The sequence below is a fragment of the Oncorhynchus mykiss genome, chromosome 11 (assembly GCF_057628025.1).
Source record: "Oncorhynchus mykiss isolate SJ-2025 chromosome 11, ASM5762802v1, whole genome shotgun sequence".
Taxonomy (NCBI): domain Eukaryota; kingdom Metazoa; phylum Chordata; class Actinopteri; order Salmoniformes; family Salmonidae; genus Oncorhynchus; species Oncorhynchus mykiss.
The window spans coordinates 35,514,958-35,538,437 of record NC_143032.1 but is presented as its reverse complement, the minus strand read 5'-3'; the positions used below and the strand labels follow the sequence as shown (position 1 = coordinate 35,538,437).

The 23,480-nt window shown below is 42.9% G+C and overlaps 1 protein-coding gene across 5 annotated transcripts in view; it reads left to right on the top strand.

Annotated features, from left to right (window-relative positions):
- The first annotated feature begins 4,323 nt into the window (after positions 1 to 4,323).
- Positions 4,324 to 23,480, top strand: part of LOC110535617 (voltage-dependent L-type calcium channel subunit beta-1) — a 128,750-nt gene continuing 109,593 nt past the window's right edge. For 4 of the 5 annotated variants that reach the window (XM_036935351.2, XM_036935350.2, XM_036935349.2 and 1 more), the window contains exons 1-2: positions 4,324 to 4,923; positions 7,153 to 7,245. In XM_036935351.2, the coding sequence (XP_036791246.1) occupies positions 4,837 to 4,923; positions 7,153 to 7,245 (180 nt within the window). In that variant the 5' untranslated portion in view covers positions 4,324 to 4,836. The remainder of the gene's footprint in view (positions 4,924 to 7,152; positions 7,246 to 23,480) is intronic. The other variant, XM_090189953.1, reaches the window with a different exon arrangement.

The window sequence follows — 23,480 nt, the reverse complement described above, 5'->3', positions numbered from 1 at the left end:
TCTACTTTTAAAAATCCATCTTTCCAGAAATAAGTCCCTCACTGTTTCTGCTTGCTATAGACCTCCCCTCAGCCCCCAGTTGTGCCCTGCGAATTGATTGCCCCCCATTTACCTTCAGAGTTCGTACTGTTAATTGAACTGAACTGGGACATGCTTAACACCCCGGCCATCCTACAATCTAAGCTAGATGCCCTCAATCTCACACAAATGAGATTGAGGGCACTTCAAAACACTTCAGCGAGCAGGCGAGCAGGCCTTTCTAATCGTCCTGGCCCAGGTATCCTGGAAGGATATTGATCACATCCCGTCAGTAGAGGATGCCTGGTTATCCTTTAAAAGTGCTTTCCTCAAAATCTTAAATAAGTGTGCCCCATTCAAAAAATGTAGCCTTTGGTTCACTCCAGACTTGACTGCCCTTGACCAGCACAAAAACATCCTGTCGCGTACTGCATTAGCATCGAATAGCCCCCGCGATAAGCAACTTTTCAGGGAAGTTAGGAACCAATATACACAGTCAGTTAGGAAAGCAAAGGCTAACTTTTTCAAACAGAAATCTGCATCCTGTAGCACAAATTCCAAAACGTTTTGGGACACTGTAAAGTCCATGGAGAATAAGAGCCCCTCTTCCCAGCTGCCCACTGCACTGAGGCTAAGAAACACTGTCACCACTGATAAATCCACGATAATCGAGAATTTCAACAAGCATTTTTCTACAGATGGCCATGACTTCCACCTGGCTACCCCTACCCCGGGCCAACAGCTTTGCACCCCCCACAGCAACTTGCCAAAGCTCCTCCCACTTCTCCTTCACCCAGATCCAGTTAGCTGATGTTCTGAAAGAGTTGCAAAATCTGGACCCGTACAAATCAGCTGGAGTAGACCATCTGGACCCCTGTTGCAACCCCTATTACTAGCCTGTTCAAACTCTTTCATATCGTCTGAGATCCCTAAAGATTGGAAAGCTGCCGCGGTCATCCCGCCTCTTCTAAGGGGGAGACACTCTAGACCCAAACTGTTATAGACCTAAATCCATCCAGCCCTGCCTTTCTAAAGCCAAGTTAACAAACAGATCACTGACCATTTTGAATCCCACCATACCTTCTCCGCTATGCAATCTGGTTTCCAAGCTGGTCATGGGTGCACCTCTGCCACGATATCATAACCGCCATTGATAAAAGACAGTACTGTGCAGCCGTCTTCATCGACTTGGCCAAGGCTTCACCGCATTCTTATCGGTAGACTCAACAGCCTTGGTTTCTCAAATGACTGACTTGTATGGTTCACCAACTACTTCTCTGATAGAGTTCAGTGTGTCAAATCGGAGGGCCTGTTGTCCGGACCTCTGGCACTCTCTATGGGGTGCCACAGGGTTCAATTCTCGGGCCGACTCTTCAATGATGGCGCTCTTGCTGATTGTGATTCTCTGATCCACCTCTACGCAGACGACACCATTCTGTATACTTCTGGCCCTTCTTTGGACACTGTGCTAACAAACCTCCAAACAAGCTTCAATGACATACAACACTCCTTCTGTGGCCTCCAACTACTCTTAAATGCAAGTAAAACTAAATGTATGATTTTCAACCCATCGCTGCCCGCACCTGCCCGCCCGACTAGCATCACTACTCCGGACGGTTCTGACTTAGAATATGTGGACAACTACAAATACCTAGGTGTCTGCCTAGACTGTAAACTCTCTTTCCAGACTCACATTAAGCATGTCCAATCCAAATGTAATCTAGAATCTGCTTCCTATTTCGCAACAAAGTCTCCTTCACTCATGCTGCTAAATATACCCTCGTAAAACTGACTATCCTACCGATCCTTGACTACGGCGATGTCATTTACAAAATAACCTCCAACACCCTACTCAGCAAAATGGATGTAGTCTATCACAGTGCCATCGTTTTGTCTCCAAAGCCCCATATACTACACACCACTGCGACCTGTATGCTCCTGTTGGCTGGCCCTTACTTCATATTCGTCACCAAACCCACTGGCTCCAGGTCATCTATAAGTCTTTGCTAGGTAAAGCCCCACCTTATCTCATCTCACTGGTCATTATAGCAACATCCACCCGTAGCACGTGCTTAGCAGTTATATTTTACTGGTCATCCCCAAAGCCAACTCCTACTTTGGCCGCCTTTCCTTCCAGTTCTCTGCTGCCAATTGCTGGAATGAAATGCAAAAATCACTGAAGCTGGAAACTTATATCTCCCTCACTAACTTTAAGCATCAGCTGTCAGAGCAGCTTACCGATCACTGCCCCTGTACACAGCCCATCTGTAAATAGCCCACCCAACTACCTCATCCCCATATTGTTATGTATTTTTGCTCTTTTGCACCCCAGTATCTCTACTTGCACATCTACTTCATCTGTATATCTATCACTCCAGTGTTAATGCTAAATTGTAATTATTTCGCCACTATGGCCTTACCTCCCTAATCTTACTACATTTACACACACTGTATATAGATTTATATTTTTTTCTATTGTGTTATTGACTGTACGTTTGTTTATTCCATGTGTAACTCTGTGTTGTTGCTTTTGTCGCACTGCTTTGCTTTATCTTGGCCAGGTCACAGTTGTAAATGAGAACTTGTTCTCAACTGGCCTACCTGGTTAAATAAAGGTGAAAAATAAAAATAAAAGCTACAATGCTGCAGTTGTCAACAACTGTTGTCCCCGACGCGCCTAGTAGATGGAGCTGTAGGCATACCTCATCTAGCCACGTAGAAACGTAAAGAAGCCATCTGTACAACTTGATATATCACCCAGCCCTACTTTATACCTGTTCAAACAACACACTACAGGTGGCAGTACGCACCCTTTCAGTTTGTTAACCAACTCATAGAAGAAGAATATTGACTACTACAAAATGGAGATGGCCTCAATGGCACTGATGGTGCAATGAACCTTGTCCCCAAGCTATACTGAACAAAAATGTAAACGCAGCATGCATTAATTTCTAAGATTTTACTGATAAATGAATTAGGCCCTAAACTATGGATTTTTTTCACGATTGGAAATATAGATATGTATCTGCTGGTCACAGTGGCGTGGATCAGAAAACCAGTCAGTATCTGGTCAGTGTGACCACCATTTGCGTCATGCAGAGTGACACATCGCTCGCATAGAGTTGATCAGGCTGTTGATTGTGGTCTGTGGAATGTTGTCCCACTCCTCTTCAATGGCTGTGTGAAGTTGCTGGATATTGGTGGGAACTGGAACACGCTGTCGTACACGTCAATCCAGAGCATCCCAAACATGCTCAATGGGTGACATGTTTGGTGAGTACGCAGGCCATGGAAGAACTGGGACATTTTCAGCTTCCAGTAATTGTGTACAGATCCTTGCGACATGGGGCTGTGCATTAGCATGCTGAAACATGAGGGGATGGCGGCTGATGAATGACAAGACAATGGGCCTCAGGATCTTGGCATGGTATCTCTGTGCATGCAAATTGCCATCGATAAAATTAAATTGTGTTCATTGTCCGTAGCTTATGTCTGCCCATACCATAACCCCACCGTCATCATAGGGCCCTCTGTTCACAACGTTGGCAGTACACTGCAGTTATTCTGCAAATACTGCATCCAAAACCATTTTTTTATAGCAGGAAGTGCGGTTATTCTGCAATTACTACTTCCAAAATACCACAGTTGACTGCAGTTACTGCACTTTTACTGCAGTTTCAAAACTGCAATATTGTTTTGTAAGGGGTTGTGAGGCCGGTTGGACGTACTGACAAATTCTCTAAAACGACATTGGAGTCAGTTTATGGTAGAGAAATTAACTTTAAATTATCTACCAACAGTTCTGGAGTCATTCCTGCAGTCAGCATGCCAATTACATGCTCCCTCAAAACTTGAGACATCTGTGGCATTGTGTTGTGTGACAAAAACTGCACATATTAGAGTGGCCTTTCAATGTCCCCAGCACAAGGTGCATCTGTAATGATCATGCTGTTTAATCAACTTCTTGATATGCCACACCTGTTAGGAGGATGGATTATCTTGGCAATGAGAAATGCTCACTAACATGAAAACACATTTGTGCACAATATTTGAAAGAAATAAGCTTTTTGTGCATATGGAACATTTCTGGTACACCTGGCCTGAATTATTTCAGCTCATGAAACATGGGATCAATCCTTTACATGTTTAATTTACATTTTTGTTCAGTGTAATTGTCCATTGGCGGAAGTGTCTGGTCAACGAGATGAATTAGGCTACAAACACACTTATCAACCCCTTTTGGTTTCAACCCCATCATAAAACGAACTATTGTTATGCTAAAAACTCCAGCAGCTATGATTAGTCATACTTACACACGTATTAGTCAGCTCGAGACATCGCATAGACTGTGCCTTTGCTGGATATGCGCGAGTGTACCTGCTTCCAGCAGCTATTATCAGTTGGTGGGAAAAACTGCCTGTGAGATAACGTGGGAGTGAGGGGCAGATACTCGGTAAAGGAACTGCGCTTTTGAATGACATGCAGTCATATTTTATTTGTGCACCAAAGCGGAGGAAACACATCCTTTAGGAAAAAGATTTTGCGCAAACTGCTCCTCCTTCCCAAGCTTCCCGATTGTGGTCCGACTCAAACTTAAGACTGCAAAGCAGAGGCTGAGAAAAATAGGAGCGAGTCACTTCACTTCTGCGCCACCAAAGTCTCTTTCACACAACTATTTATATTAATTTGGACGTTACTTCGTGTCAAAACAAAAAAATCGGCTCTACATTTTTAAGAGATCGGGGAGTCACGCATGACCACCGACCCTTGAAAAAGTGTATTTTCTATCTCAACGATAGACCGACTGTTGGATGTCAAATGGTCCATAATAACTTGCAAAATACGCACTCACTTTTGGACAGACACATGGATTCGCTCGAAAACCCTGGACTACAAGTATGCACAGTAAGTTGTTGTATTTTGTGATTTCTATGTCTATATCGCATGTGTATGGTAATAAATAGCAGCAAATATCAAATTTCCATTTCGCTCGTCTTGGCGACAAATGTAACGCCATAAAGTAAACTCCAACCGGAAGTTGGTGTAGTCTGCGTTATGTCAGGTGGTATAACCTGCTAATAAGGACAAATGTTTTTCTGTGATGTGAAACAGCTAGGTTACAGTTGTTTCAGACGTGTTACACAGTTATAACTAATTTGGACAAGTTTATTTAGTTTTTTGCTGAAACCCATACTTTTTCAATAAACATTATTCAAAGACAACCACCGACTGTTTGCTTAATCTCAACAAGGAAACCGTCAGTGGTGGTATTTAATTCATGTTTATTGAAAATGTATGTCTTTCAGCAAACAAAGAAAGACACTGCGACTACAGAGGACAAATATAGTTACAAGGTGGCCGTTTTCATAATTTACATTTTTTGGGGCTATCGATGTAGTCGGAGCTAGATTCCACAAAGCCTGGTTTCGGCTCCATGTCGTTGGTGAAGTTCATCAGAAACTTCCTTCACCATGGAGTGCCGTTTTGTCCGCTACAGTAGCCTAGGGGTTGGTGTTGATCCACAGCTAAACTGAGATTTGTCTCCCAGCCATGCTTTGATTAAGTAAATATATGGTCTTCTGACCTGCTGTCATTTTATTACATTACAGTACACAGTATAATAGCCTTGGTTTTGATCTACTGAAAGAGCAAATTGCTGGAAGTAGCCTACTGGAAGCTGCACTATTTCCACTTGCCTGTCTCTTTATGAATGTAGTGAATTCAATTCAGAATGTTCAAATGACTACTACTCTTATAAAAAAGGTAGCAAATATATGCACTATAAATGGCATTCAGCATTGCCTAACATCGCTGCATATTGAGTGACTACACCAAAATGGGTATTTTCGAGTAAATAGACATACATACCCGGTTTCTAAGTAACCAACAGAATAGCTTTATTTTTATATTCATCCTTTACATGACCTGTGGGAATGAAAAAAAAGCATCTTTGGGATGGTTGGGGGTTTTTCAGTTGCTACTAGCAACATGAACACCTCATCCCTGTAATACAGCACTGTATATTCCCGATAAGTCAAGTCAAGTCAAATCAAATCAAATAGTATTTGTGAGACAATACAACAGTGAAATGCTTACTTACAAGCCCTTAACCAACAATGCAGTTTTAAGAAAAATAAGTGTTAAGTAAAAAGAGATAAGTAAAAAATAAACATAACAAATAATTAAAGAGCAACGGTAAAATAACAGTAGCGAGGCTATATACAGGGGGTACCGGTACAGAGTCATTGTGCAGGGGCACAGGTTAGTCGAGGTAAATTAGGTAATATGTAAACTACTGTTCAAACATTTGGGGTCACTTAGAAATGTCCTTGTTTTTGTAAGAAAATACATTTTTTTGTCCATTAAAAAATAATCAAATTGATCAGAAATACAGTGTAGACATTGTTAATGTTGTAAATGACTATTATAGCTGGAAACAACAGATTTTTTTAATGGAATATAGGCGTACAGAGGCCCATTTTCAGTAACCATCACTCCTGTGTTCCAATGGCACGTTGTGTTAGCTAATTCAAGTTTATAATTTTAAAAGGCTAATTGATCATTAGAAAAACCCTTTGCAATTATGTTAGCACAGCTGAAAACTGTTGTTCTGATTTAAAGAAGCAATAAAACTGTCCTTCTTTAGACTAGTTGAGTATCTGGAGCAACAGCATTTGTGGGTTCGATTACAGGCTCAAAATGGCCAGGAACAAATAACTTTCTTCTGAAACTTGTCAGTCTATTCTGGTTCTGAGAAATTAAGGCTATTCCATGCGAGAAATTGCCAAGAAACTGAAGATCTCATACAACGTTGTGTACTACTCCCTTCACAGAACAGCGCAAACTGGCCCTAACCAGAATAGAAAGAGGAGTGGGAGGCCCCGGTGCACAACTGGGCAATAGGACAAGTACATTAGAGTGTCTAATTTGAGAAACAGACGCCTCACAAGTCCTCAACTGGCTGCTTCATTAAATAGTACCCGCAAAACACCAGTCTCAACGTCACCAGAAACTTTGCTCATATCACTCTATTAACGATCAATTCCCAATATGTCTTGTTTTTCAGGTTCTACTGTGTTACCTGCTGATAATGGTCCTTTCATGTTATTCTTCTCTTTTCTCCTTCTGCTAAAGTCACATGGAAAAGGAGCACGGAGAAAAGGCAGATTCAAAGGATCAGACGGCAGCACCTCTTCAGATACAACAACCAACAGCTTTGTGCGACAGGTAAGGGAAGCAGTAGCACATTGTGTTCAGCTTATCTAAAGGGAAGACACATTCCATTTACAAGGCGTTTACCACCTGGGTATCTTGGAGGTCTCTACTTTTCTGTAAAGGCAGTGATTTCAATTGTTAGCAGTGTGAATCTGAGCTGAAGTGAGAGTGTGTGGTGTGAGAGTGAGAGTGATCTGACTGTGAATGTGTTAGAGATGGGCCATGAGTGTAACCTTAATGGAATGAATGTGATGACATCTCAAGGCATATATGATTCAATAACCGTTCATCGGACACTTATGACATCGTGTCTGCACTGGATGTTTACAGCATATACTGTAATTAGAACATTCTATTTCTATGGTTTACAGTACATAGCCGGTATGTTCAGACTGGCGTAAGAGCAAAAAAATGCAAAGTCATTGATATAAATCAATGCATGTTGCAATGAAAGCCCCCGTTATAAACATAGCTTGGGTTCAGGATGTTAACGGTCTCTGTGAACTGCAGGCGGCTCTTTAGCTTTGCAGTCAAAGTGCTTGAGAGTGGCTGCTGACACTGTGGCCTGTTATAAAACAGACCCTCTGTGCTACACAGTGTGTATGTGAAGCACTCACGGTGTCTGGTCTTTGTTGAGCAGCAGACCTGCAGGGACAGAGTGGGAGAGACCGGGTTACGGATAGGCGCCTCTGCCGAAATATTTCTGCCTTTTTTGGAGGAGTTAAAGATCGCCTCCTCTTTGTCGCCAATCGAAGTGTATCGGACCAATATGGCACGCTGTGGAATTGCCACCTCCTTTCTCTCAGACAGAAAAGGTGTTTGAATTGAGGCTACGAGATGTTCGCATTTGCTTTTTCCATGTGTTTATATTGCACTGACAGCGGATCAGCGAGGACCTGCTGGGTAGATTAGGGGGTGGTGATGAAGGTCTTCTCGGCAGTGATATGATATGTCTCGACCCCCGAGGGAAGACTGGTCCTGTGAAGCTGTCACACGTCCATTCCCACAATCCCCCTGGGTATTCCAACAGGCTCATTAGGCCCACCCCCTTTAACGTCTCTGAGTCATCGTGGCTAAACTCAATTAGACTGAGAGTAACTTACATCTCTGAGACACAACACTGCAGAAGATACCTGGATTTAAGTGGAAATTAGGATAGGGAAGAGGAAAGAAAAGTAGGAGAGAGAAAATAAAAAAAAGAGAGAGGCAGGAATGTTGTTCAGTACGAGGGTCAGACAAGCAACTACAGTACATCTGAGACACAACCCTACTGAGAGAGATACCCAGACATGATGTAGCAAGTAGGATGGGGAGTGAGAGAAAAGTAGAGAGAGATATAAAAAAAACTGAGAGGGGGGAAAGGTTTTAACAAGATCAGACGGGCAAAGTGAAGAGCAGACATAGTATCCCCTTTTAGATGTTTCCTGGAAGAGGACCCCAGGAATAGCAGCCATTCCAGGAACTCTGTTAGGAACTAACATAAATACACAGTTGTGAATTGTTTTATCATAACAGTGGTTAAGCTGACCTTCTTTCCCTCCTCCTCACTCTCTCCATCTTGTTGGACGTGATTATTTTCACTTCTCACACAAGTATGAGGCTGCAGTGTTTAAAACTTTAAACTAACACCATACTGGGAACTGGGTTTCAAATATGAGGAGGAAAATGTGTTGTTTCACTAGCCTATTCATCAAGCTGTCAAGTTATTTTTTATTGTCTAATCATCTTCCCTCTTTGTTATCAGGACTCTCACCATGTTCAGCCCCAAATGTATACATATTGAAATTAGATATCTTTTTAAAACTATAATAATAGTTTGAGGTACATTATGTGATTTATGCCATATAAATATGATATCTGAGTGAGAATGACTCTCAAAATCATGGGGGGCCACCTGGAGGTCAAGGTGCCAGGGCACGTGCCCTGCGTGCCCGGTCGGTATTCGGCCATGATTACTACAAGTTTAGAAAGCTGGCTAGACTAACTACCAATCAAAAAATTGTTAGCTGAAATGGCTAATTGAGGGACTGTCAGTGACGGACATAACAAGAGAAAAACTGCTAAAAGCTGCTGATTCTCAATCAAACTTCTAATTTGCACCTAGTGTATTCTAAGCGACCCCTGCTTTTGTCACTTATGCCTGGAACTGGCCCTGACGTGGAAAATACATTGGATTTGAAAAAAGTAATCAACTAGTACTGTTGTCATCTATTATGAACAAAAATATAAATGCAACATGCAACAATTTCAATGATTTTACTGAGTTACTGTTCATTTAAGGAAATCAGTCAATTGAAATAAATTCATTAGGCCCTAATCTATGGATTTCACATGACTGGGCAGGGGCCTGGGAGGGCATAGGCCCACCCACTTGGGAGCCAGGCCCAGCCAATCAGAATTAGTTTTTCCCCACAAAAGGTCTCTATTACAGACAGAAATACTCCTCAGTTTCATCAGCTGTCCGAGTGGCTGGTCTTAGACGATCCCACAGATGAATAAGCCGGATGTGGTGGTGCTGGGCAGGCGTGGTTACACGTGGTCTGCGGTTGTGAGGCCGCTTGGACATACTGCCAAATTCTCTAAAATGATGTTGGAGGCAGCTTATGGTAGATAAATTATCATTCAGTTTGCTGGCAACAGCTTTGTTGGACATTCTTGCAGTCAGCATGCCAATTGCATGCTCCCTCCAAACTTGAGACATCTGTGGCATAGTGTTGTGTGACAAAACTGCACATTTTAGAGTGGCCATTTATTATCCACAGCACAAGGTGCACCTGTTTAATTAGCTTCTTGATATGCCACACCTTTCAGGTGGATGCATTATCTTGGCAAAGGAGAAATGCTCACTATCAGAGATCTAAATACACTTGTGCATAACATTTTTGAGAAATAAGCATTTTGTGCGTATGGAAAATTTCATTGTAGCTTATTTCCCATCTCAGTTGTAATTACTTGGCACTAGAGAAAATATGTGTCTATAGCCAAAAACATTGGTCAATTTATTGCGATATCGCCCAGCTCATTGGTCAATTTTATCCATATCGCCCAGCTCTAAAACAACGTTGATTCAACCATTGTGTGTCAAGTGGGGAGTCTCTCCTATTCCTTCCAAATGCTCATATTATTTTGGGTTGCGACTTGTCTGACGTTGGTTGAGTGCCTTCTACTCTTCTCCCGTCTCCCTCAACACCACACCTGTTGCAATGGTGACTCAATCCCAGCATTCATGTGGGCGAGTGTTCAGAGTGTTCAGTACATCGAAGGCTCTTCAGAATAAATGGAATTCTACAGTATTTCAATTAAACGTTTCAAGAACAAAATGACACGTATTACAGTTTTTTGTTGTTGTAGTGGGGACAGTAAGATTAGTACTCTTAAAAAATATACGTTAAGGATTTTTACATTAACAAATGTTATGTTTAGCTCACATATAATTTGAACATATGCATTAAGGTGTCTGTAATAGAATATACCTGTCAAAAACGAATGTAGACATGAATAAATGCATTTCTATAGCTTCAAAAATCTATTATACAAAGGAGGAGTAGTACCAACATGGAGGCGTGTTGGCTTCAAAACAGTGCCCCTGTCAGTCATCTAGTGTATATATCATTGGTAAACATATGTTTGCCATGCCAATAAAGCCCCTTTTGAATTTAATTAAGTTGACAGTGTGAGAGAGAAGAGTGAGAGGGCAAAGAAAGAAAGAAAGAGGTGCCCTGTGACTCTTACTGCCCATGAGGTTAACAGTATAGGATGGAGGAAGTTGAGAGCAGTGGCGGTCTGGATCACTCAGTCAGCAGTGGGAGTAGTGGTGGTGTGGTCACTATCTGCTTTAACTCACAGCCCAGCTCTGGGGGAAGAAGGAGTAGTTTCTACTAAATTGAGTGATGGATTCCATAAAAAAAGTGGAATCGAGCTGAATGTCATTGAGGGGATAGTAACTGATACTGTATAATCGCAGGGATAAAAGATTGAAGGGCATCGCAGTCTAATTTGTTTGAGATTTTAGGCCCTTTGTGTGTCCAAAATGGAATGATTCTCAGCATGCGTCCCAAATGTAATCCTATAACCTACAAAGTGCCCTATATAGTGCACTATGATGCACCCTATGGGCCCTGGTAATACTTTGTGCACTATGTAAGTAGGGAATAGGATGCCATTTGGGATGCTGATCCTCTCTCCATACGGATAGGAGTGGAGCTAGTGGTGGTGGGGTGTCTAAAAGGCAGGGTGTGGTGTGGTTGGAGGAAACCCCTTTTTCGTTATCTTGATTACAGACTTTTTTTCTTTTCTTTTCATCCGCCAGATTATGTTTTCTCCCATTAATGAAGGGAAGGGGTTACGTAAGCGTCCTATTGGCTATTTTCCTTATCAGATCTGGCAACCCTAGGGGGTTTTATGTAATGGATACAAGGGACACAGACAGGGCATGGAGTAACCTAGTCGCCTCTGTTCAGACCGCTGACAACCTTATAGACCTGAGCCCTGCTGACAACCTTATAGACCTGAGCCCTGCTGACAATGTTTAGAGATACACCAAATGTGGAGAGAATGTACCAAAGTCTCCAACTGTACTTCTTTTTTGTGATCTATGAGCCAAAGACAACTGACCCGAGCATGCTGCTTCTTGTTGGTTACATATGCAGTGCTTTTGTTTTTATCATAATAACAGAATAACCATTTATTTTAAATGCGCATGAATACTAAATAAATGGCTTAGGAGAAGGACGGATGGCCTGGCTGCTGTAAGCCGGTTTATGGTAGCACATCGTTTCACAGTTTAAGCTACCGGCACAGAACAGCAAGACTGCCATCAGGTGGTAAGAAATAAAGAGAGTTATACATCCATCATGACTATGAGCTAATGACTGTCAGTCAGTGTTTGCATGCATGTTTGACCTATCCTTAGAGTTGAAGTTATATGAATAGGCAGTGGCCATTTCAGCATTTATGTCTTGGTGAGGCAAACAAGCAAAAAATGTGGGATGCATGGCAGAAATGCCACTACACAACACAACCCTAAACAATACATTCATTGCACTATAATGATGACAAAAGGTGCCCACAAACTGTTAAGGTCTACATAAAGCTGTCCCAACAGCAGAGTCCCAACAGCAGTACCAACACCTTACCACTGCTACATCAGCAGAGGCATGTCTGCGAACAGTTCATTCAGCCTCATTTACTGCCTTTAAAAAAAACATAGCTGATATGGCTGACTTCCTTAAACAAATGTGGTTTCTATTGACAATTGAGATGTACAAACTATGGCATAAGGAGACGACAAGCGGATAAGAGGCAATCCGTCATTTTGATTAAGACATTAGTGAGCGAGCGACGACGGACGTAGTCAATATAACTTTTTGTTCAGCAATTTTGAAATGTACAGCGACAGAATTCAGAACATGGGCCATTCTTACAGTGTACTCGCTGTACACCAAGTCAAAACTGTAGGATAAATAAAGGGTGCATATAATCAGACAATGAAAGATCTTACAATATTCAATGATTACATTTCTCTAAAACAGGTTATAGGCTACATGTGCACCACCAAGTTATAACAGGAGGCGAAATTAAGAGGTAAAAATAGACCAAATTATTAGAGTGAGGCACATTGAAGGCCGTTTGGGTCTTTGCGTGTCAAAACAGATATATGTGAAAAAAACACTAAATAATAACACAATTCTATTATAGAATCTTGTGTATGCTGAATTTGCATGTGCAAGCCAAGCGCCACCACTACTATCAGTAGCACTGTCAAAGCTGTACAAAAAAGTCTGCAAAAAGCACACCCTGGCAACGAACAATGTGTTTACAATACCGAGTTGGTTAAAATAGACCAAATTATTAGGGTGAGGCACATGGGCTTCTAACAGCTTACTACACAACATGAACTCGCTCACAGAATCAGCGTATTCGTCAATGTTGTTGTTTGCGGAATGCGGAACATATCCCAATCCACGTGATCGAAGCAATTTTGGAATCAGATTGGTCGGACCAGCGTTGAACAGACCTGAGAGCGGGAGCTTCCTGTTTTACTTTCTGTCTATAGGCTGGAAGCAACAAAATGGAGTCGTGGTCAGCTTTTCCGAAAGGTGGGCGGGGGAGGGCCTTATATGCGACGCGGAAGTTACAATAACAATGATCCAGGGTTTTACCAGCCCTGGTAGCACAATCTGCTGATAGAATTTAGGGAGTCTTGTTTTCACATTAGCCTTGTTAAAATCCACAGCTACAATGAATGCAGCATCAGGCTATGTGGTTTCCAGTTTACATAGAGTCAAATAAAGTTTGTTCAGGGCCATCGATGTGTCTGCTTGGGGGGGAATATATGCGTATGTGATTATAATCGAAGAGAATTCTCTTGGTAGAGAATGCGGTCAACATTTGATTGTGAGGAATTCTAAGTCAGGTGAACAGAAGGACTTGAGTTCCTGTATGTCGTTATGATCACACCACGTCTCGTTAATCATAAGGCATACCCCCCCCACCCCTCTTCTTACCATAAAGATGTTTGTTTCTGTCGGCGCGATGCCTGAAGAAACCAGCTGGCTGTACCCACTCCGATAGCGTGTCTCGAGTGAGCCATGTTTCCGTGAAGCAAAGAACGTTACAGTCTCTGATGTCTCTCTGGAATGCTACCCTTGCTCGGATTTCATCAACCTTGTTGTCAAGAGACTGGACCTTGGTGAGTAGTATGCTCGGAAGCGGTGTGCGGTGTGCCTGTCCCCGGGGGCCTGACCAGAAGACCACTTCGTCTGCCCCTTTTACGGCGTCGTTGTATTGGTTCACCGGCTAGGATCCGACCCATTGTCCCGGGTGGTGGGCAAAACACAGGATCCGCTTCGGGAAAGTCGTATTCCTGGTCGTAATGATGGTGAGTTGACGTTGCTCTTATATCTAGTAGTTCCTCCCGACTGTATGTAATAAAACCTAAGATTACCTGGGTTATCAATGTAATAAATAACACGTAAAAAAACAAAATACTGCATAGTTTCCTAGGAATGCAAAGCGAGGCTGCCATCTCTGTCGGCGCCAGAGCAAACTGGCTCTAACCAGAAGAGGAGTGAGAGGCCCCGGTGCACAACTGTGCAAGAGGACAAGTACATTAGAGTGTCTAGTTTGAGAAACAGATACCTCACAAGTCCTCAACTGGCAGTTTCATTAAATAGTACCCTCAAAACACCAGTCTCAACGTCAACAGTGAAGAGGTGACTCCGGATGCTGGCCTTCTAGGCAGCGTTGCAAAGAAAAAGCCATATCTCAGATTGGCCAATAAAAATAAAAGATAAAGATGGGCAAAAGAACACAGACACTGTACAGAGGAACTCTGCCTAGAAGGCCAGCATTCTGGAGTCGCCCCTTGAGACTGGTGTTTTGCGGTTACTATTTAATGAAGCTGCCAGTTGAGGACTTGTGAGGTGTCTGTTTCTCAAACTAGACAGCCTCCTTTGTGGGCAAATGTTGTTATTTGTCATCAAAGTCTGGCATTCTCTGGATTTATAGTGGGAACTCAGAAACAAAACACACACAGCCACTCCAATGAATAGCAGGCAAGTGGTTGCTTTGCAATGCTTGCAGTTAGCCACTGATTCCTTCCAAACCACTCATTGTTGAATTTGCTATTTCCAACTTGTTTATGCCCAATTGCCGATGAGCACCGATGTGTTGTATCTGTCATTTATCTTCATTATTTCTCTTCAAATGAAAATAATTAAAAAGGATTTGCCAGGAGATTGTCGACTTGATTCATGATGATGACTGCTAGCTAAGATGTTGACATGATCAGTCATTTTATCTGTGGCCATTGACCTTGAGCCTTCTTGGAAGGGCTCTTCTAATGTAACTCTATGGCAGGACCCAAAGGGCTTAAATGTTCAACGTCTACTCTTACTAAGGACTTAGACTTGGCCTGTGATGTAGTGTCCCCATGAGTGGCAGAACACTGATCCAATCACGGCGCAATGCTCCTATTTTCTGCTGGCTCGCGCTACCACCACAGAAAGCATTGAGCTAGGCTGAAACACCTGCATTTTGGAGCTGCCTTTCTCAAGAAAACAAAAAAGAGACCATGTTTGTTTGTTTTATTAACTCAATGATATATATAATTTTTTACGTTGTTTGCAAATGTGATAACATGCAAAACAGGCAAGCCCCACCCTAAAAATATATATTTTAATAATTTGATTTAACATTTTTTTGCTAAAAATGTCGGTCTCAAAACAGGCTCTGCCCCACCTGCCCTGAATGACGGGTCGCCACTGTGAATAGGTACTAAACTATCTAGGAGACGAAATTAAAATATAAAATGTTTTGTTTCTGTTGCAGTATTAGAGTAGATTGTTTCTATGTTAATTGTATGGTCTATAATGCCCATGAATGGCATAGAATCAGTGTAATATATCCAGGAGTAACCTTGTTTTGTTTATCTGAGTGCAAGATGTAAGATGGATGCCTGCATATTCTCCTTCCTTCCTCTGTCCTGTCAGGAGAGGAAGCATTAGAGAACAGTGCCCTCTGTTACAAGCAGGGCAGTTTTTATCTTCAGGCACCTGCTGTTTCAGGATGTGTGCGTCCCAAATGTCACCCTATTCCCGATATAGTGCAACATTTTTGACCAGAGCCCTATGGGATCATGTCAAAAGTAGTGTACTGTACATGGGAAGAGGGTGCCATTTGGGATGCATTATCAGTGATTGATTGAGAATGTCTGCAGGACAGACATTGACTGAGACCTGCCAAGTCGCGTTGTACTTTCCTCAGAATAATAGACAATGACATCCTTGTATCTGAATCCTCTGTGTCCTTGTATTTTTTGTATCACTGTGAATCATTACTTTGTATTTCTGATAAATAGTGGTGTGCTGGTATTTTCATTAAACCCGTGGCAGCTTGTAGTATTGATACATACAGCTGATGTCAGAAGTTTACATTCACTTAGGTTGGAGTCATTAAAACTCGTTTTTCAACCAGTCCACCAGTCTTGTTAAAACTTCTTGGTGACGGCGGGCAGTATTTTCACGTCCGGATGAAATGCATGCCCAAATTCAACTGCCTGCTACTCATCCCCAGAAGATAAGATATGCATATTAGTAGATTTGGATAGGAAACACTCTGAAGTTTCTAAAACTTTTGAATCATAGTCTGTAAGTATAACAAGCGAAACCCGAGGACAAACCATTCAGATTTGTCTTTTTTTGAGGTCACTCTCTTTTCAACGGTTTTCATTGGGAATCCAGATTTCTAAGGGACCTTCTTGCAGTTCCTATCACTTCCACTGGATGTCAACAGTATTTAGAAATTGGTTGAGGTTATTCCTTTGTGCAATGAAGAAGTACGGCCATCTTGAACGAGGGTCACTTGAAGTGTACTGTTAGATAGAGGCGCGTGACCAGAAAGCATGCTTCAGTTTGTTTTCTTCCTGTATTGAACACAGATCATCCCGTCTTCAATTTGATCGATTATTTACGTTAAAAAATACCTAAAGTTGTATTACAAGAGTAGTTTGAAATGTTTTGGCAAAGTTTACAGGTAACTTTTGAGATATATTGTAGTCACATTGCTCAAGTTGGAACCAGTGTTTTTCTGGATCAAACGCGCCAAATAAATGGACATTTTGGATATATATCGACGGAAGTAATCAAACAAAAGGACCATTTGTGATGTTTATGGGACATATTGGAGTGCCAGCAAAAGAAGCTTGTCAAAGGTAAGGCATTAATTATATTTTTATTTATGCGTTTTGTGTCGCGCCTGCAGGGTTGAAATATGTGTTCTCTCTTTGTTTACGGAGGTGCTATCCTCAGATAATAGCTTTGTGTGCTTTCACCGAAAAGCCTTTTGAAATCTGACATGCTGGCTGGATTAACAACAATTATAGCTTTAATTTGCTATCTTGCATGTGTCATTTCATGAAAGTTAGATTTTCATAGTAATTTATTTGAATTTGGCGCTCTGCATTTTTCCTGGCTTTTGGCCAGGTGGGACGCTACCGTCCAACATATCCCAGAGAGGTTAACAAACTATAGTTTTGTCAAGTCGGTTAGGACATCTACCGTGTGCACGACACAAATCATTTTTCCAACAATTGTTTACAGACAGATCATTTCACTTATATTTCACTGTATCACAATTCCAGTGGGTAAGAAGTTTACATACACTAAGTTAACTGTGCCTTTAAACAGCTTGGAAATTTCCAGAAAATAATGTCGTGGCTTTAGAAGCATCTGATAGGTTAATTGACATAATTTGAGTCAATTGGAGGTATACCTGTGGATGTATTTCAAGGCCTACCTTCAAACTCCGTGCCGCTTTGCTTGGCATCATGGGAAACTCAAGATAAATCAGCCAAGACCTCAGAAGAAAATTGTAGACCTCCACAAGTCTGGTTCATCCTTGGGAGCAATTTCCAAACTCCTGAAGGTACCAAGTTCATCTGTACAAACAATAGTACACAAGTATAAACACCATGGGACCACGCAGCCGTCAAACCACTCAGGAAGGAGACGCGTTCTGTCTCCTACAGATGAACGTACTTTGGTGCGAAAAGTGCAAATCAATCCCAGAACAACAGCAACGGACCTTGTGAATATGCTAGAGGAAACAGGTACAAATGTATCTATAGCCACAGTAAAACGGGTCCTATATCGACATAACCTGAAAGGCCGCTCAGCAAGGAAGAAGCCACTGCTCCAAAACCACCATAAAAAAGCCAGACTACGGTTTGCAACTGCACATGGCGACAAAGATCGTACTTTTTGGAGAAATGTCCTCTGGTCTGATGAAACAAAAATAGAACTGTTTGACTATAATGACCATCGTTATGTTTGGAGGAAAAAGGGGGTGGCCTGCAAGCCGAAGAACACCATCCTAACCGTGAAGCACGTGGGGGGCAGCATCATGTTGTGGGGGTGCTTTGCTGCAGGAGGACTGGTGCACTTAACAAAATAGATGACATCACGAGGGAGGAAAATAATCTGGATATATTGAAGCAACATCTTAAGACATCAGTTAAAGTTAAAGCTTGGTCGTAAATGGGTCTTCCAAATGGACAATGACCCCAAGCATACTTCCAAGTTGTGGCAAAATGGCTTTAGGACAACAAAGTTAAGGTAATGGAATGGCCATCACAAAGCCCTGACCTCAATCCTGTAGAAAATGTGTCCTGTAGAAAATGTGTGAGCAGAACTGAAAAAGCGTGTGCGAGCAAGGAGGCCTACAAACCTGACTCAGTTACACCAGCTCTGTCAGGAGGAATGGGCCAAAATTCACCCAACAATTTAAAGGCATTGCTACCAAATGCTAATTGACTGTATGTATACTTCTGACCCACTGAGAATGTGATGAAAGAAATAAAAGTTTAAATAAATCATTCTCTCTACTATTACTCTGACATTTCACATTCTTAAAATAAAGTTGTGATCCTAACTGACCTAAGACAGGGAATTTTTCCTAGGATTAAGTTTCAGGAAATGTAAAAACTGAGTTTAAATGTATTTGGCTAAGGTGTATGTAAACTTCCAACTTCAACTGTAACTGGTGGCCTCGAGTGGAATAGTATAGTACCTGTTAGGTCCATGTCCCTGAAAGATACTCTGCACCCTCACAACGCTACTCATTTCCATGTGTTCTTATTCAGATAGCACAGATTGTGTTGCAGAGCGGTGTATCACGACCCTCAGCTATTTGTCATGGTCACTGTGTCACCAGAGAGTGAGTGATGATCACTTCTCTGATCGATTGTGAAAGTACCCCCCTCCTCTACCCTCCCCCCATTGCCTCCGAAAGGTGGAGAGGTCTCTGCCTGCATTGATGCTCCTTCATCAAAACAGTGACACCTGCTACACCTGCCACAGAGCATTGACGTGATTTATCAACGCATCGAGGAAAGAATGCGCCGTGTTTAATTCTGACAAGTGAGCTCTAAAAAGGTTTACCCAGTCCAGATAGGGAATTAATATATATTGATTGATTACAGTAGGTGTGAAAGCATCACTGGAGGTTATCTGTACGTACTGTTACAGTGCATTCGGAAAGTATTCAGACCACTTCCCTTTTGCATAATAAAAAAATACAGCATAATGACAAAGTGAAAACAGGTTTTTAGAAATTGTAGCACATTTATTACAAATAAAAAACTGAAATACATTATTTACGTAAGTATTCAGACCCTTTGCTATGAGACTGAGCTCAGGTGCATCCTGTTTCCATGGATCATCCTTGAGATGTTTCTACAACTTGATTTGGAGTCCACCTGTGGTAAATTCAATTGATTGGACATGATTTGGAAAGGCACACACCTGTCTATATAAGGTCCCACAGTTGACCGTGTATGTCAGAGCAAAAACCAAGCCACGAGGAATTGTCCGTAGAGCTCTGAGACAGGATTGTGTTGAGGCACAGATCTGGGGAAGGGTACCAAAACATTCCTGCAGCGTTGAAGTTCCCCAAGAGCACAGTGGCCTCCATCATCCTTACATGTAAGAAGTTTGGAACCACCAAGACTCTTCCTAGAGCTGGCCGTCCGGCCAAACTGAGCAATTGGGGGAGAAGGGCCTTGGTCAGAGAGGTGACAGAGCTCCAGAGTTCCTCTGTGGAGATGGGAGAACCTTCCAGAAGGGCAACCATCTCTGCAGCACTATACCAATCAGGCCTATATGGTAGAGTGGCCAGAGGGAAGCCACTCCTCAGTAAAAGACACATGACAGCCAAAAGGCACCTAAAGGACTCTCAGACCATGAGAAACAAGATTATCTGGCTTGATGAAACCAAGATTGAACTCTTTGGCCTGAATGCCAAGGGTCACTTCTGGAGGAACCCAGGCACCGCTCATCACCTGGCCAATACCATCCCTACGGTGAAGCATGGTGGTGGCAGCATCATCCTGTGGGGATGTTTTTCAACGGCAGGGATTGAGAGACTAGTCAGGATCAAGGGAAAGATGAACGGAGCAAAGTACAGAGAGATCCTTGATGAAAACCTGCTCCAAAGCGCTCAGGACCTCAGACTGGGGCAAAGATTCACCTTCCAACAGGACAACGACCCTAAGCACACTGCCAAGACAATGCAGGAGTGGCTTCGGGACAAGTCTTTGAATGTCCTTGAGTGGCCCAGCCAGAGCTCAGACTTGAACTCGATCGAACATCACTGGAGAGACCTGAAAATATCTGTAAAGCGATGCTCCCCATCCAACCTGACAGAGCTTGAGAGGATCTGCAATGAAGAATGGGAGAAACTCCCCAAATACAGGTGTTTCAAGCTTGCAGCGTCATACCGAAGAAGACTCTGTAATCGCTGCCTAAGGTGCTTCAGCAAAGTGCTGAGTAAAGTGTCTGAATACTTATGTAAATGTCAAATTTCAGTTTTATATTTTTAATACATTTACAAAAAATTATTCTAAAAACCTGTTTTTACTTTGTCATTATGGGGTATTGTGTGTAGATTGATGAGTGAAAAAAAACAATGTAATCCATTTTAGAATAAGGAATTGTAACAAAATGTGGCAAAAGTCAAGGGGTCTGAATACTTTCCGAATGCACTGTATAGGGAATACGGTACCATTTGGGACGCAGACTGTTCTTTTGTCAAACTGGCCTGGCCTATAGAGAACTGTGTTTGCCCCTTGTCCCAGACCAGCTCTCTAGCCTATGATTTGACAGCAGAAGTCACATTGCGATTGTCCTTGTGACAAATGGCTCTTTGGAACCTGTGGAGCGTACTAGATGGAGCAGAGAGAGTAGCAGCATGAACAAAGAGAGGGGCACGTCACAGAGAGATTATGGCTGCGTCTCAACTGGCACCATATATCCTATAGTGCTCTGGTCAAATGTAGTGCTCTATTGCCACCTGAGTTGTGCAGTAGTCTAAGGCACTGCATCGTAGTGCTAGCTGTGCCACTAGTGATCCTGATTCGAATCCAGGTGCTGTCGTAGCTGGCCCAGCATCATCCGGTTTCGGGCAGGATTTTCCGGCAGGGATGTCCTTGTTCCATTGTGCTCTAGCGACTCCAGTGGCGGGACAGGTGCATGCATGCTGATACGGTGGACCAGGTGTATGGTGTTTCCTCTGACACATGGGTGAGGTTGGCTTCCGGGTTAAGCGGGCATTGTGTCAAGAAGTAATGTGGCTTGGTTGGGTGTGTTTCAGGTGGATGGACGGCTCTCGACCTTCATCTCTCCTGAGTCCATATGGGACGATGAGACAAGACTGCCAATTGGATACCACTAAATTGGGGAGAAAAAGGGTTAAAAAAAATAGTAGTGCACTATATTGGGAATAGGGTCCCAAATGGATAATGGCGCCAGAGGGGATAGCTGCTGTTTTGTGAGCCCCTAACCAACTGTGCTAGTTTGTTTGTTTTACTCACCTCGAACTGGAGAAATATTTTTTCTTTAATGAGCCTGACGCAAAGGATATACTGCTTCCTCATGACCGGGCCCAAATCCCTGTCATTCACGCGAAGTAAAGACGGAAATATAGGGGGCGAAGACGGGGTGCCTTGTGAGGATTTGTCAGTGAGTGGGTAACCCACCTCCACCATCCATTCTATTGGCCAACGTGCAATCACTGGAAAATAAACTGGATGATCTCCGTTCGAGATTATCCTACCAATGGGACATTAAAAACAGTAATATTTGATGTTTCACCGAGTCGTGGCTGATCGACAGCACGGATAATATAGAACTGTCTGGGTATTCCATGCATCGGCAGGACAGAACAGCTACGTCTAGTAAGACGAGGGGTGGGGGTGTGAGTCTATTAGTCGATAACAGCTGGTGCGCGAAGTCTAAAGAAGTCTTGAGGTATTGCTCGCCTGAGGTAGAGTAACTCATGATAAACTGTAGACAACACTATCTACCAAGAGTGTTTTCATCTATATTATTTGTAGCCGTCTATTTACCACCACAAACCGATACTGGCAATAAGACCGCACTCAAAGAGCTGTGTAAGGCCATAACCAAACAAGAAAATTCTCATCCAGAAGCTGCGCTCCTAGTGGCCGGGAACTTTAATGCAAGCAAACTTAGCTAATTTCTACCAGCATGTCATGTCCAAAAAGAGGGAAAAAAACTATAGACCACCTTTACTCCACACACAGAGACGCATACAAAGCTCTCCCTCGCCATCCATTTGGCAAAAATGACCATAATTCTATCCTCCTGATTCCTGCTTACAAGAAGAAACCGAAGCAGGAAGTACCAGTGACTCGCTCAATACGGAAGTGGTCAGATGACGCAGATGCTATGCTACAGGACTGTTTTGTAGCACAGTCTGGAATATGTTCCAGGATTCATCCAATGGTATTGAGGAGTATAGCACCTCAGTCACCGGCTAAATCAATAAGTGCATCAACGACGTTGTCCCCACAGTGACCGTGTGTACATATCCCAACCAGAAGCCATGGATTACAGGCAACATCCACACGGAGCTAAAGGCTAGAGCTGCCGCTTTCAAGGAGCAGGACACTGATCCGGATGCTTATAAGAAATCGCGCCATGCCCTCAGATGAACCATCAAACAGGCGAAGCGACAATATAGGACTAAGATTGAATCCTAGTACACCGGCTCTGACACTGGTCGGATAAGGCAGGGCTTGCAAACTATTACGGACTACAAAGGGAAACCCAGCCGCGAGCTGCCCAGTGACGCAAGTTTACCAGATGAGCTAAATGCCTTTTAATGCTAGCATCAAGGCAAGCAACACGGAAGTGTGCATGAGAGCACCAGCTGTTCTGGACAACTGTGTGATCATGCTCTCCGTAGCCAATGTGAGCAAGACCTTTAAACAGGTCAACATTCACAAGGCCGCAGGGCCAAACAGATTACCAGGACGTGTACTCCTGGCCAACAGGCAAGTGTCTTCACTGACATTTTCAACATCTCCCTGACCGAGTTTGTAATAACCAAGAAAGCGAAGGTAACCTGCCTAAATGACTACCACCCCATAGCACTCACGTTGGAGGCCCCAACAAATCCACAGATGATGCAATCTCAATCGCACGCCACACTACCCTTTCCCACCTGGACAAAAGGAACACCTATGTGAGAATGCTGTTCATTGACTGCAGCTCAGCGTTCGACACCATAGTGCCCATAAAGCTCATCACTAAGCTAAGGACCCTGGGACTAAACAACTCCCTCTGCAACTGGATCCTGGACTTCCTGATGGGCCGCCCCCAGGTGGTAAGGGTAGGCTTTGTCCCCTCCTGGACTCCCTATTCAACCACGACTGCATAGCCAAGCAT